The sequence below is a fragment of the Populus euphratica genome, unplaced genomic scaffold, assembly GCF_000495115.2.
Source record: "Populus euphratica unplaced genomic scaffold, PopEup_1.0 scaffold86.1, whole genome shotgun sequence".
NCBI lineage: Eukaryota > Viridiplantae > Streptophyta > Magnoliopsida > Malpighiales > Salicaceae > Populus > Populus euphratica.
In genome coordinates this window covers 1,641,984-1,656,310 of record NW_011499880.1, presented here as the reverse complement: position 1 = coordinate 1,656,310, position 14,327 = coordinate 1,641,984, and the positions used below count along the sequence as shown (strand labels likewise).

At 34.0% G+C, this 14,327-nt stretch overlaps 2 protein-coding genes across 4 annotated transcripts in view; one reads left to right on the top strand and one right to left on the bottom strand.

Moving 5' to 3' along the window:
* Window positions 1–724, top strand: part of LOC105129269 (ubiquitin-conjugating enzyme E2 35-like) — a 4,560-nt gene extending 3,836 nt beyond the window's left edge. Inside the window, exons 7-8 of the mRNA XM_011031259.1 lie at window positions 147–244; window positions 373–724. Of these exons, the coding sequence (XP_011029561.1) occupies window positions 147–244; window positions 373–410 (136 nt within the window). The 3' untranslated portion in view covers window positions 411–724. The remainder of the gene's footprint in view (window positions 1–146; window positions 245–372) is intronic.
* Window positions 725–8,940: 8,216 nt separating this feature from the next.
* On the bottom strand, window positions 8,941–14,311 carry LOC105129268 (TPR repeat-containing thioredoxin TTL1-like). 3 transcript variants are annotated; one of them, XM_011031258.1, is made up of 8 exons: window positions 13,159–14,311; window positions 11,829–12,024; window positions 11,546–11,727; window positions 11,124–11,457; window positions 10,803–11,007; window positions 10,586–10,692; window positions 10,332–10,463; window positions 8,941–9,377 (listed from the first exon to the last, which is right to left on the bottom strand). In XM_011031258.1, exons 1-8 carry the CDS (start codon window positions 14,025–14,027, stop codon window positions 9,369–9,371), a joined length of 2,034 nt encoding a protein of 677 aa, XP_011029560.1. In that variant the 5' UTR covers window positions 14,028–14,311; the 3' UTR covers window positions 8,941–9,368. The 3 variants fall into 3 exon arrangements, with proteins under 3 accessions (XP_011029560.1, XP_011029558.1, XP_011029559.1); XM_011031256.1 differs by lacking the exon at window positions 8,941–9,377 and adding an exon at window positions 9,689–9,984; XM_011031257.1 differs by lacking the exon at window positions 8,941–9,377 and having other exon boundaries at window positions 9,691–10,463.
* Window positions 14,312–14,327: the final 16 nt, after the last annotated feature.

Genomic DNA, 14,327 nt, shown 5'->3' with positions numbered 1-14,327 from the left:
CCCCCCCCCCCCAAAAAAAAAAAAAAAAGAAAAAAAAAGAAAGAGTCCATTGAAGATTTAACTCTTGCTGGGAGGAAAAAATTTAGAACAGATATTTTATATGTCATACATGAGAGTATTTAATTTTCTAATGTTGGGTTTGATAGCATCCAAGCACTTCTCAGTGCTCCAAACCCAGATGATCCACTTTCTGAGAACATCGCAAAGCATTGGAAAACGAACGAAGCAGAAGCTGTTGAGACAGGTAATAAATATAAATATCAATTATTAAGTTTACACCAGTTTCCATGGAATTTACTTTCCTCACAAGCTTTACAATAAACAACACTGACAGCTGTGTTGGTTTAGTCCTAATACTTTTGAACTCTGCAGCTAAGGAGTGGACCCGTTTATATGCAAGTGGTGCATGATTGCATGGTGGAAACTCACCTTCAAATGACATGGGATGCATGCTTTTGACTTGATTTGAAAGGAAATTTGGAAGAAACGATGTTTGAACAAGCTGTAGTCTAATATTTTTCAAAGCTTCCAGATACTTTTTGTTAAATTGTTTTGCTGTCGGAAGCATCGTCTTTGTGACTTGTATGATCAGATAAGATACGTTATTCATCTCATTGTCACTCTGCTGCTATCTCAATCCCTTAGCAATTGGAAATTTCATGAATTTTATCTTGAGAATCTGAACCCTAGTAGTTAACGATAAATAAAAAACCAATGTGCATGAGCATAGAGTGTCTTGGATATCGTTAGTAGTCTGTGCGTTCATCTTTTATTTCTTACCAACATCTTCATGCTTTTAGGTTTATTTTATCTATCATGATCCCATTTTTATCTTCCAAGTAAAACCAAATACATCTTAAATCGTTGTGCAAGGTTTTTATCTGGGTTTCTGTTTGTGTTTTAGCCATATACAAGCTTGACGTTGATTTTCTTTCTGTTTTAATAAATGGTTAGAATTATATTAAGACCAACCAAGTTTTAGTTTCTTCATATATGGCAGCAGACATTCAGTAATTTCAGAACGGGCGAACGAGCCCCTGGTTTCTATAGCTTTCGTGAGCAGCTTGAGTTGAGGCGCTTGGCTTTTCCTGTTCTCACCTAGCGCAGTCGGGCATAATAGCTTTCCTCATTGTCAAATAGCGCACCGATTTCTGAGTAAAAAACATCCCCTTCTACGTTGATCTTTATATTGCCATCAGGTAGGTATCCAGGGCTGCGGGAGGCCATTCGCCATTGCCCACTGGAACGACAGAGCATGTAAGTCTTGTTCGACCACCAATCTCAATAAACTCCTTCCAATATCAAATTGTTAACAGACCTTACCTTGTATCGTTCTGCTCGTCTGAACACCGTGATTTCCAATGATTTAAGAAAATCAAGTCGCTCTCTTCCCTCTCCTTGCATGTAAGAGGTTGCAAATCCCTAACCCTAGATTTGGAAAGCCAGGAGATGTAAATGAGAGGAATATGCAAGGGTGGCGAAAGAGTCTAGAAATTCGTTGCTTTTATTTCCAAATTCAAAGACTGGGATTTCCGAGTTGACCAGGGGAAGACGCGTGGCTTTGAAGTGGGAAGTTGTTGTCTAGAAACGCCAGTATTTGGCTTGGTCATTTTGTAACGGTCTATAAAATATTTGGCTTGGCTAGCTAAACTGGATTGTGGTTTGAATTTCAAATAAATTAGATATGGAAGGTTTAAGATATTAGTTTAGTTCTTAGGAAGCCTAACCACCTGGTCGCCAAGTTACTTTTCTTTTTCAGTTATATCCTTTGATCCTTATAATTGAAGTTTTTTTTTCATTCAATTAAGTCCTTAATTCAGTCTGATTTTTCTTGAATTACAACTATTACACATAAAAATTACAACCCAAAATTACAATAATCAAATTTACACAAATTCAACTAAAAGATTGTTACAAATTTGGTACCAAAACTACGATTCATGGCTAATGAAACTCGAATGTTGCAGCTCATGTAAACTGAGCTGTAAATTGTGGCAAATATGAAACATCAATAAAAGAAGTAGCAGTATCGACAACAAGCACAACAGAAGAAGTTGGAGGAGTTGATACAATTGTTGCACTAGTTTTCATCTAAGATGGATCCTATAGCCAAAGTACGAGGAAATAGACCAATTGAGTCCGCTCTTAAAATCCCTATTACATTGGTCAATGCATAAGGTCAGTAGGAGTTTGAACCTCATACAGAATAATAATTATAGTTCATACCAATAAAACTTGGTTTTTCCCAATTAAACGAGAAAGACCTATGGAGTGAATCCATAAGGTCAATTGTTGTTTCAACTACCATAATACAAACTAGAACTGTTTGTTTGTGGCTAGTTTTCACATAGAAGGCAAGGCCTTTGCTTGGTTTCAAGAGATGGAGAAATCGAGGATAATTACTTGTAGATAAACATTTGTCAAGGCTTTCCATACTAAGTTTGGGACCTTATCTTATGATAACCCCATGGAGGTCTTAATTAATTTGAAGCTGACTTCAATAATAGAAAATTATAAAATACATATTGAAGTTATACCAAACAAAGTTTAAGGATTATTAAACGACCATAAATGATATTGTTTTTTGTGAGGCTTCAAGGAGAAAATTAAATTAAGAATTTGAATGTTGAACCTTTAAAATTTATGGTAGCCTGTGGTTTAGCTAGGATGCAAGAGGAGCACCTCTTGATATTGTGTCAAAGTTGAAGGCCTAATACAAATAAAGGCCCAAGTTCAATAGTCTAATTGGCTAAGATTAACTTTAAGAATAGTCAATTAGTTTAGATACTATTCCAAACCTAAGTGAGAGAAAAAAAGGATAAAAAACTTTGATTTACGTGTAATGAAAAATGAAGTTCAAGTAATAAGTATAGTAGTCTAAAACTATTTATGATTGAAGAGACATAAGAGGATCAGGAGGAATAGAATTTCGCAATTATAGAGAATCTAATTAGCTTGGAAAATTTTAATGCTAATAAGATAGAAATTTTCATCTACATTATGTTAGAAAGCCCAAATCCTAGAACTATAAGGGTTAAGGCAACTATTAACAACCAAATAATCATAGTGTCGGTTAATACTGGAAGTATACATAACTTTATTAGGGTTGAAATTTCTATTGTCACTAATTTTTTTAGTGAGGGCTATAGTTCAAGGCTAAACTTCGAGGTGTAAAGAATCTAATTCCAATCATGGGCTTTAATAGTTTGACTTAGCGGGTGTGACCTGATTCTTGAAATTCAATTGTTCGAAGAATTGAACCTTATTACATGGGACTTTACTTAATTAACTATAGATATCCAATTTAAGGGGCTTTAGATTCAACATAAAGGCTTGGAGTCAAAAAGTCTATATTGATAAAGGACCTAGCTTTTTATAGGAATTGAAAAGAAAGCTAGTGGTCTACTATTATAAATATGGGGAATGAAAGCTAAGACTAGAATTTTACAAAGATCCTTGAGCAAATTCAAGAATTATTAAAGGAGTTTGAGAAGGTTTTTAAAGTTACAAGTTTACCCTAAAAAGAAACCATGGTCACACAATAAACTTACAAGAACAAACTCTTGTCATTAGTGTTTGACTACTTTTATTATCAAATGTTTAAGTTAGAAAAGATGGTTAAGGAATTGTTAGAGTTAGGCACCATCAAACATAGCCAGAATCAATTTTCCTTACTAGTTCTTCTGGTAAGGAAGTCAAATGGCTTCAGGAGTATAGATATTAATTGTAGGGATCTTAACAAAGAGATTATTAAAGATGGGTTTTTTATACCTATAACTGAGGAGCTGCCGGATGAGATTTGTGCTTTATATTATTTTTCTAAACTAGATTTAAGGTTTAGTTACCACTAAATCAGGATGAATTCAGAAGACATCTCTAAGAATTTTTTTAGAACATATAAAGGGTACTATAAGTTTCTAGTGATGCCTTTTGAGCTAACTAATACACCTTTAATGTTTCAGGGCTTAATGAAAGTGATGTTTAAACCCTATGGTGCTTAAACCCTATCTAATGAAGTTTATATTAGTTTTTTTTTAAGATATCTTGGTCTGTAGTTTTAATTTTGAAAAGCCTGTAAAACATTTAAAGATAGTCTTATAAACCTTAGCTAAACAGAGCTTTATGCTAAAAAATCTAAGTGCAAGTTTTCTAGTAAGGAAATTGTATATTTAAGGCATATAATTTTTGAAGATAAGATTAAAGTTAATCCTAGTAAGGTAGTGGCAATGGTTGGATAGATTAGGCCTAGTAATCTTAAATCTTTAAGAGTATTTTTAGGACTGACAGGATATTATAAAAGATTTATTAAGTATAGAACTATAATTGACCCCTTGACTAGACTAATTAAGAAGGGAGGGTTCGTTTAATATAAGTTAGCAAATGATGTCTTTGAAGGATTAAAGAAAGTTGTTGCTAGTCCACCAATCTTAAATCTACCTAATTTTTCTAAGCTTTTTTATTATAGAATATGATACATTTAGGGTTGGAATAAAAGCATTTTTTATAAAGGATAGTAGACCTATCTCTTATCTTAGTAAAGTTCTCAAGGTTAAGGAGGTTAACTTATTCATTCATGATAAGCAATTACTTACCTTTTAGGCTATGTATTTTTAAGGCCAAATGCATGGGCTTGACCTTCCTATCCTTGGCGCACCTAGTCCATCCTTTCAAACCTTAGCATACAAATCTAGGTTTTTAAGCCCAGGAGCACCCAACTCATCTTTTTTACCCTAGGCATACCTAATTTTTTTAAGTTGTTTTATTTTTTGATTTTCTAAAATAGAATTCTCTTTAAATAAAATAATCATAATGATATTTTAAAAATTATACTAACAATGTTTTCATAGTAGTGTTAACAATTACTTCAGACACACACACACACACCTAATATGCATAATTTGTTTTAATTTTTTCATGAATATTTAATGAGAATAAAATATTTATTTTTCATTTTTTTATTTTGAATTTGTATACATTTTTTTAAAATTAATTATTCATGTAGTTTTACATACAATCACATAAAAAATATCAACATATAAGTTTTTTTACTTTTTTATTAAAACTTGATTTTCAAATCATAATAAGTTTTAAAATCATAATAGTTTTTTATTTAAAATTCATGCTATTAATAAAAAAAAGATATTTGTAAGAAAAGAAAGAAATACATAAAAAAGGAAAGGGAATTTTAACTAAAAAAGAAATTGATAAAAATTCATAAGAAAAAAAACTAGTTGACCGGCAAATGATGTTTTGACAATTTCTTGAAGTAAAACAAAGAATTTTTTATCAAAAGCGTGTTATTTCAATTTTATGATAAAATTAATTAGATATTCACGTGTATCGAGATGAACTTTCTATGTAAATAACATAAAAAAATTATAAATATACACTAAATTTTCATTTTTTGATAAAAAATTTAAAATTGAAAAGACTTTCATTTTTGTCCATCCACTATTTTAGCATATTTATAAATTCAAATAGCAACCTGTAACATGGTGTAATCAATAAAACTAGTTTAATTAACTAAATTAATAAGAGTGAGCTCTATGATGCTAGTGAAATAGCTTTTTTTTAGGATTAATAAAAATGAATAGGCTTTAAGCTTTAAGCCTTTCATGATCTTTCATGATCTATATGTTAACATAAGCAAAGAAGTTATTATTATTTGGTAATTTCATTGTATTATTTCTTTTTTTATATTATTATATTATAGAAATAACTAAAACAAATGAGTGAATCATTTTTCTTTCTGACATAGTCTATTGTGGATTCTCTTGTTCATATAAACATGATATTTTTCTTTTCTTTTATTTTTTTATTTTTTTATTTTGATCATTGAATTTTTAAGCGTTATAATCTCGCCATTGCAATTTACAATATCATGGGTTTTTTTTATGTGTTACTCTTTCAATTTGAATTACCCTTATGTTTGGGGATATTTGAAAATGAATTTGGTTCTAATTTTGAATAGTCAGAATTTAATTAAAGCTAAAACAGAAATTAAAAGAATAAAGATTTTATTTGATGAAGAACAAAAACACATGCTCTATTTAGATATGGGTGAAAGATATTTTAGTTTGATCCTTAAATTTTTAAATTTTCTATCATTTGGTCCCAGATATTCACATTTCAATAGAAAATATCATTTTTTTTACTTTTTTTTAGTTCCAAGTATGAGATAGGAGAAGAAAGTTGCTCAAAAATTTTGAAAAGAGGCAAGACGATCAAATAGCCACATTTTGACCACAAAAAAAAAACTAATATTTGTGTTAATGGGTTCATCTTCTTAATAGAAGTTTAATAAAGATAATGGTTTCCTATAAACATGTCAAATTTTTATTTTTATTTTTTGGAGTGATTGGATGATGTGGACATTGGTTTCTAATGTGCTTTTAAAGTGTTTTTAGGTGAAAAACAAGTTGAAAATTAAGTTTCGAAGATCCAAAAGTTTGGACCTTGATTTTTTAATCTCTAGAGGTGATAGAAAAACTAAGCAAAAAGTGAATCTCCCAATTTTATATATATATAAAGAGCAGACAACATCCAATTTTGAAAGATATATATATATATATATATATAAAGAGCACAACATTCAATTTTGAGAAAAAAAAAATACCAAGCATACCTAACTTGCCAAATCCATCGATGTCTGGGCTCTTTTTTTTTTCCTTGCATTATTTTTTTATATTTAAATATTGATTAATGTCATTTTATTTTTTAAAAATGATTTTTTATATTTATTTTTTAAATAGTGATTAATATATTTATAATTTTTTTTAGTTTCATGATACTTCAAACAGATTAGTTTAATTTGTTTCTAATTTTGTTTTCCTTTTATATTTTATATAAATTAGTTGTTTATGTATGATGATTTTATAGAGAGAAAAAACCTTTTATTATTAGCAATAACAATTGATCTCTAAGATAAAGTAAAAAGGCAGTTGATATAAAACATTTCCATGCACATCTATCTTCAACTTCATCTAAGTATATTAAACTTCTCATTTTAGTATATAACTAGTGTTGACAATTAGTTTTTTTATTTATCAATTTATATATTTTTTTAACTTATTTTATAAAGCATAAACAACTCTTCATTTCTCAATCTAAAAATATATATACGTGATACATGAAAATGTATCCATAACGCAGTTATTTCTTTCTTTTACATTATAAATTGACTCGAAATTATATCCATAAATAGTACAAATAGGTAAATGACTAGTAGAAATAACTAAAAGAAGAGGGCATTTCACTATAGACCATCACACAAAACACCATGTGGATACACCATGTGGATTCGCCTATTCATTTAAATATTTTCTTCTTTTTTCTTCAACCATTAAACTTTAAAACTTTACAATTTCATCCTCACAAGTTACATTACCATAGGTTTCTTTTAAAACAAATTCAGTTTGCATTATCTAGTGTATACAAAGTTTTAAACTATTTTTGCAAATTAATTTGACATCAATTTAGCAAAATCTAATTTTAATTGTAGTTAAAGATAGCTATTAAAAAAAGGGTCATCTTCAAGAAATAACCCAAAAAAAACCTTTCTTATTTTCACATGAAACTTTAGTTTAATTCTTAAAGTTATAGTTTTTTTATCATTTGATCTCTATTATTTTAAAAATTTATGTTTTATTATAATTTTTTTTCATGTTTCAATCCTTGTAAGGTGAGAGAGGATAAAAGAAGTTTATTTGACAATTTCATTATAAAACGTCAATTTTTATTTCAATGGGTTCATCTTCTCAATGAGAGCTCATCAGAGATGACATTTTCCTATAAACATGTTTTAATATTTAATTAATATCTTTTTTTTCATAGATTTTCCTAAGGTATCTAAGAATCTAGTATATCCATACAATCAAACTCTATTTTTAAAAGGTAAACGAACTTTTATTTTGAATATTTGAATCATAATTGTTAAGTCAATTGTTTAAATCTCTAAATCATCATTTATTTTTTAAATCAATTAAGAATTACGTTAAAATTGAAGTTTATATTTGTTTTTCAAGAGTTATTTGTGTACTCAACTCGTGTCGTTTTTCGTATGGGTAAATACTAGTCTAATAATCTACACACAGTAGGAAGGCTAGATTTTCTGACTCATCGGACCCAAAACAAATTTACTTTTTTATTTTCATGGAAACCGTACTAAGTGAATTAATGAACAGTAACTGTACCACTCACCCGTGCACAGTACTACTGTATGTGTCCATGTGCCAGCAACAGGAACAAAGGATGCTCTCTATTATTGCTAGCTCCCCTTTATTGCACCCTCCCTGCTTTCCTTTTTGTCTTCTCACTCTTTTTTTTTTTTTCCCAGATATCGACATGCTGCATTATTTTCATTTTCACCCCTAGAATCCGATGTAAAAAAAAAGAGAGAGAGAGGCCCTCTTCTATGATCTCGCAAAGATGATTCAGGTTGTTTTGAGAGAGTATCAATTGTTTTCTAATCATTATTCTATCTAGAGATCGGACCAGTAATTTTTGTTTTTTAAATATTAGTTTTGTAAAAGTTATAATGATTTATTTTTTTATAATTCGATTGATCGGATATGCTTTTTTAAAAATATAACTAAAAATTAATTTTTTCAAACCGAAATAACCAAAGCTGTGTACCTAGGCATTTCTAAGATTATAATGCCCCCCCCCCCCAAAAAAAAAAAAAAAAAAAACTCTTGACGCATGTTCCCCAAACCAAAAAAAAAAAATCTTGCATGCATTATTATTAAAGTAAAAAAATGATTTAACCATAAGCACCGACATTAATTTGAGAGTGAGGTGGGGCCAGATAGGGTAAAATAAAATGCAAAGCGCTCGGGGTTAAAGTAAAAGGTCAAAAAAAAAGAAGAAGAGTCTGACAAGCTGTGCGTTTGGATCTTGCTAGCGCATACTAATAATATAAAAGATTATTGAGGCGGCCGCTGCTGCTGTTTATGTGAAGGTGGGGGAGCTGCTAATTTTATTATTTGTCCTCTACGCAATCAAGAGTTTTGTTCCCCTGAATACCCTCAACGCCCACCTAAAGTACAGCAACACCACACAGGACAGCTTCATTATTAATTAGTACAGCACCGCATGCACGTAGCTAGAACCAAGGAGTATTTCACTCCCCAAACTACCCTCGCGGCTCCGATAAACGACAGCATTCATTTCCGTTCTCTTTTAGAGATTAAGAAAAGAGAGGACACCTACACGTGGCCACCAGCTGACAAGGTCCACCAAGGACAGTGCCGTCACCTCCATCACTGCAGACGTAAGTTCGCACCGACCCCATCGGCGCTTTTTGGACTTTCTTGGGGGAGAGGAGAGAGTGGCGATGCTCACATGTGAATGGCTAAGAACCCTTCGCATCATATCCTCTGTGCCACCACATTGGGGCAACATCGAAAGTCTTGTGATGATGCTGTCTAAATATTAAAGTTATCAATGTCACTAAACCAAGACGCACGCACATAATGGGTTTGTTTTTTTTTTTTTTTCCCCTCTTGCAGAGGCCAAGAGACTCCTCACTATTTGGGAGAGAAGCAACGAGTTTTACAAGAAAACCCAACCCCTTCATTTATAATGACCACAAGACAAGTCAATCAGTGTGTAATCGTGCTGTCCAACCTTCTACTAGATGAACATCAGATGCAAGTGTAGAGCATGGGAGAGTTGAATATACGAAGTGGAGGGAAACAATGGGGGAAAAAATTATTGATTGATAAAATGGGTGGCATAAGTAACACAAGTATTAATAAATAACATATTCATCCTTCTTTCACTAACCCAGTAAGTACCCACCAGGCATCCAATCTCACTCATGGCTTCCGATATCTCTGTATTATATCACATAAAATGTACAAGACCCTCCTCTACCAGCCTGTCATCTCTCTCTCTATCTCTCTCTAAATCAATTGTACACATCTCTCTCTCCCTGTTTTCTTTTCATCTGGAAGGAAATGGGGGATTCAAGAACAGGCTGGTCTACAACAGAAGAAAAACAAAGGTGACAAAAAGATGAGGAAAAAGAATAACAATAAAGAGACGGAAGGGAGAACATGGAACCGCAGAGCAATGAGGAATGAATAAATAAATTAAAACTGCAAAAGGCGAACTAAGCTATCCCTCTGGGTTCTTTCTGGCATTGGCCGCTAATAGGATTATTATGTGTAGCTCTGATTTATGTCGTCGGTATTTGGTAGTCCTTATATTGTGGGAGGAAGAGATTGGAAGGGCAGTGAAGAGTTTCCCTTCATGTAAGAATTGGGAATTTGGGAGTTGTAGTAGTAGTACAATCACAATCACGAGTTCTAAAAGCTGTAATACCTCACCGAATGTTCCAGCACATCATGACTTGGGCAGACCATCTCCTTCACTCGGTTGCCATTTTTGTATATCTTGAATGTTGGAACAATCCTCACATCCTCGGCATTTGCAATTGCTGGATGCTCCTCCACGTCCACCTTTAAGAAAAGAAGAAGCGGGTGCATGTCATCTTAAAGAAAACAACTTGTTGATTTCATTTCTGACTAAGTTAAGGTCATGAAGAATCCCAAAACTTAATAAGACTGGGATGGTCATTTACCTTGAGAAAGTTTATGGATGGATACCGACCACATAATGTATCCACAAATGGAGATATCTGCTTGCAGTGCACATTAGAGGATGATTTGAAATGAACCACTGAAACACCTATAGTACACAAATTCAATATCCATTAGAATTTTGGAACTCAAAACATGGAAGAAAAGGAAGCAGGCACAGAGAATATGGATGTTCAGAACATGAAAGGGAGGACTTGCCAGGTAATGATATTGCAGCTCTGAACTGTTCAAACCCCAACACTTCCTCTACTTCACCGCCAAACTTCATATTATACACTTCTTCTCCACGAGATTTCTTCAATGCAACTTGAGCATGAAATAGAGATTCAGCTACTCCATTGTCATCTGGAAGTTCCCTTCTCAAAACTTCATAATCTCTCACGGCATCAGCCCACCTTTCTAACTGCAATTTACAAAAGCACATCAATTTCAAGTGAAAAAATATGAGCCAGTGGGTCAGTACAAAGAAAAGCAAATTAGACACAGAAGCAAAGTCTTTTGAGGAGACTGAGACTTTACCTTGCTGTTTGAGGCAGCTCTTCTAAGAAGGGCTTTTGTGTAGTTAGGTTGGATTAGTAAAGCTTGATTGCAGTCATCAATGGATCTCTCCCACAGTCCACGCTTAAACCAACATGCTGCTCTGTTGCAATAAAGAACAGAGTTTGAAGGATCAAGCCTAAGGCCTTCCCCATATGCTGAACAGGCTTCAGTGAACCTTTCTGATTTGAAGAGATCATTGCCGCGGGTACGAGCTCTAGCTACTAGTCGCACATTTTTAAGCAGCACTGCTACTTCAACATTTCGTGAATCAATCTGTCCAGCTTTCTCGGCAGCTGCAACTGCATTCTCAAACCTGCAAGGCATCCATCATCCATCATCCAGTCTTAAGCTCTCCAAAACTGTTTATTATATCTTGTAGTGGTTTGAAATTCTGAACTCACCTTCCTAGAGCCATCTCGATCTGTGCTTGGACCAAGAACGGGTAAGCTTCAGAAAGTATCCCAAAAAATCTAGTCTGCGAGCAGTTGGCATATGGTTCTAATTTTGGAAATTTCAATAAGCATGATTCTGCATCTTCTAATTGGTGGAGCTTCAAAAGTGCTTCAGCTCTACACATAAAGAGCTGTAAATTCAATTTGAACCAGTTCAAACATTTGTTAATTTACTCCGGTCATCAATTTTGCCAGTTTTACACAGTAAAAGGTACAGATAGACATTTTATACCTGGGGGCAATAGTCTGCTCCAGCAGCAATTGATGCTTCTGCTTCCCTTAATGTACCATTCCAATCATTAACCTTCCGTGCATCAGAACATTTGCTAAGATGTTTCTCTACTAATTGCAACTTCTGCAATTCAACAGGATCTGGATGCTTTCCAGGGAAGCATAGGTGCTTCCGGGCACTCTCAACCAGTCCTAACCTGCAATGAAATCAAGCTCAATGCTTCCTGTCCCCACAACAAATATCGAACTATTTGCAGCATACTGTTGGGGAAATAAATAGAAAATTAAAGCTCGAGGAAAATTATAGACCACAATAAAAAATGTCAATCTGACAGCTTAAACAAAACAAACCAGTAAAGGACCACAATGGATGGATCAAAGTTATAACAAATAGTTCTAGAATGACAAAGTGTTTGAACGTTCGAGACTACTTAATCAGGACAGCGCGGGCAAATCAGAGCTCAATAATATGGTGTAAGTTGTTCAGAAGCAACTCAGCATGCAGCAAGCCAAAAGCCAAATCCAGCTATGTTTCTAGGTCATCAATACAAAGAAACAAATTATCTCAACACTCTTAGAAAAATAACACAACATAAAGAACCGAATCAAACCAGATTAGAAACAGCAAATGCAGTAGGATCAATAGCAAGTGAGGACAAAATTAAAGCATCCTAAATCCAAAGAGCAAAAAACAAAATAAAAATAGTGTCAGCAGCCATAACAAACAAAACAAGCAAATATGAACAAATGAATCAGCTTTGGTATTCTATCAACAAACTATTTGCACCAAGTGGATTAACACATTATTAAACAGAAAAACCTACTGCAATCCACAACTTATTAAATCCTCGAAACATTTAGAAGCTGTAATGTAATTATTCACCAAGCATTAGAAAAAAATGATTTTCTCTGCACATCCATCTACCTATCAAATCCTAATAATATACATCAAAACATCAACAACAATGCAGATCATAAGATCACAAAACATCACATTCACCTACTAAATGCTCACAAATTCAGCAATCATAAATTAAATAAAACAGATAAATTAGAACTTGGTCAACACAACTTAGAACCCAATAAATCTAGACTCATCATCGTCTTTATTATTCATCATATTCCATAAAATCAATTGAATGGTCAAAATCAACAAGAAAAAGCAAAACTTCTTTAACTTCATTAAGAAATATAACAGCCAATAAACAAGCATCCCAACAATGCAGATCAAATCACCGCTAAAACTCAAAAAACTCCCCCAAAAATAAGAACCCCGCCACAGACACACCCCACAGGAAAAGAAAGAATCAAAGCCCCGTCATCAAACTCACCTAATTAACAAAACCCCCAACCTCTGATGTGCTCTCCAATAATTAGGATCCAACCTAACAGCCTCCTCGCACTCTTTCACCGCCTCCAAAACTCTCCCTAATCCCATCAACGCTGCCGCCCTGTTACTCCTATAAGCAGCATTCCCAGGTGCCAAAGCAATAGCCTTGTCATACAATCCTAACGCCTCCCCAAAATACCCTTTTTTATACATCTCATTTCCAGTCCTCTTCAACTCCTCTGGATCCATACTCCAGGCATTCCTACTTGCCGAATTAACAACATCCAAGTTAGCACATTTTGCGCTCCCTCCGCCCCGCATTATGCTCCCGTGACCATAATTTGCGGTCCCAGATCCTAAAACATCCGCTTTGGCACTCCGATTCGCCATTCCCATGCCTGTCTTCAAGATCCTGCCCGACGGGCAAATGTTACCGGTAGGTAACACATTGCCTGTTACAGGAGAGTTTACAGCACTCTGGCTGGTAATTTGACCCGAATAAGTTAAAGAGTCGGATCTAGAATGACCCGGTTGACCCTTTTTGGCACCAGCAGTGGGGCTGCTCTCACTCGAGTTTGATAACTCGCCTGAGTGGTTGCTATTGTTGGGTTTGTGAAGTGGGTTTTGAGCACCGGATGCGGATCCGGAGGAACTGGAGCTGGAGGAGGTGGTGGTGGTGGTGGTGGCGGTGGCTGTAGTGATGAGTCCACCACGAGTTCGGAGAGGTGAAACTGGTGAACCCAGATCGAGTTCACGGAAATCAGGCTTGTTGGCTTCGAATGAAGAGAGTGAGTCACGGAGTTGATCAGTTAGTGAATTGAGGTCTAAGTTTCCTCCTCCAATGGAGGGTTTCGGTGAATGCGACATCATGTTTTTTAATTAATGATAACAGTATTAAATAGAAAAGAAAAAAAAGAAAAAGGGATATCTTCAATATGTTGGTGTCGCTCTTTCTGGGTATGTGATGCTGTGTTTCAGTCAGACGATGTTAGAAGTGTGAGCGAATGGAGATTGAACAAGGAAATGAAAGGAACCCAGAATCAAAAATGTTGTCTTTGAAGAAGACATGAGAGAAAAAGAAAAGAAACAGTTGTGGGGATCTCGTGATATATAAAAGGAAGAAGCAAAGAATGAATGCGAGAGTTGAGAGAGAGGGTGGGGGGGGGGGTG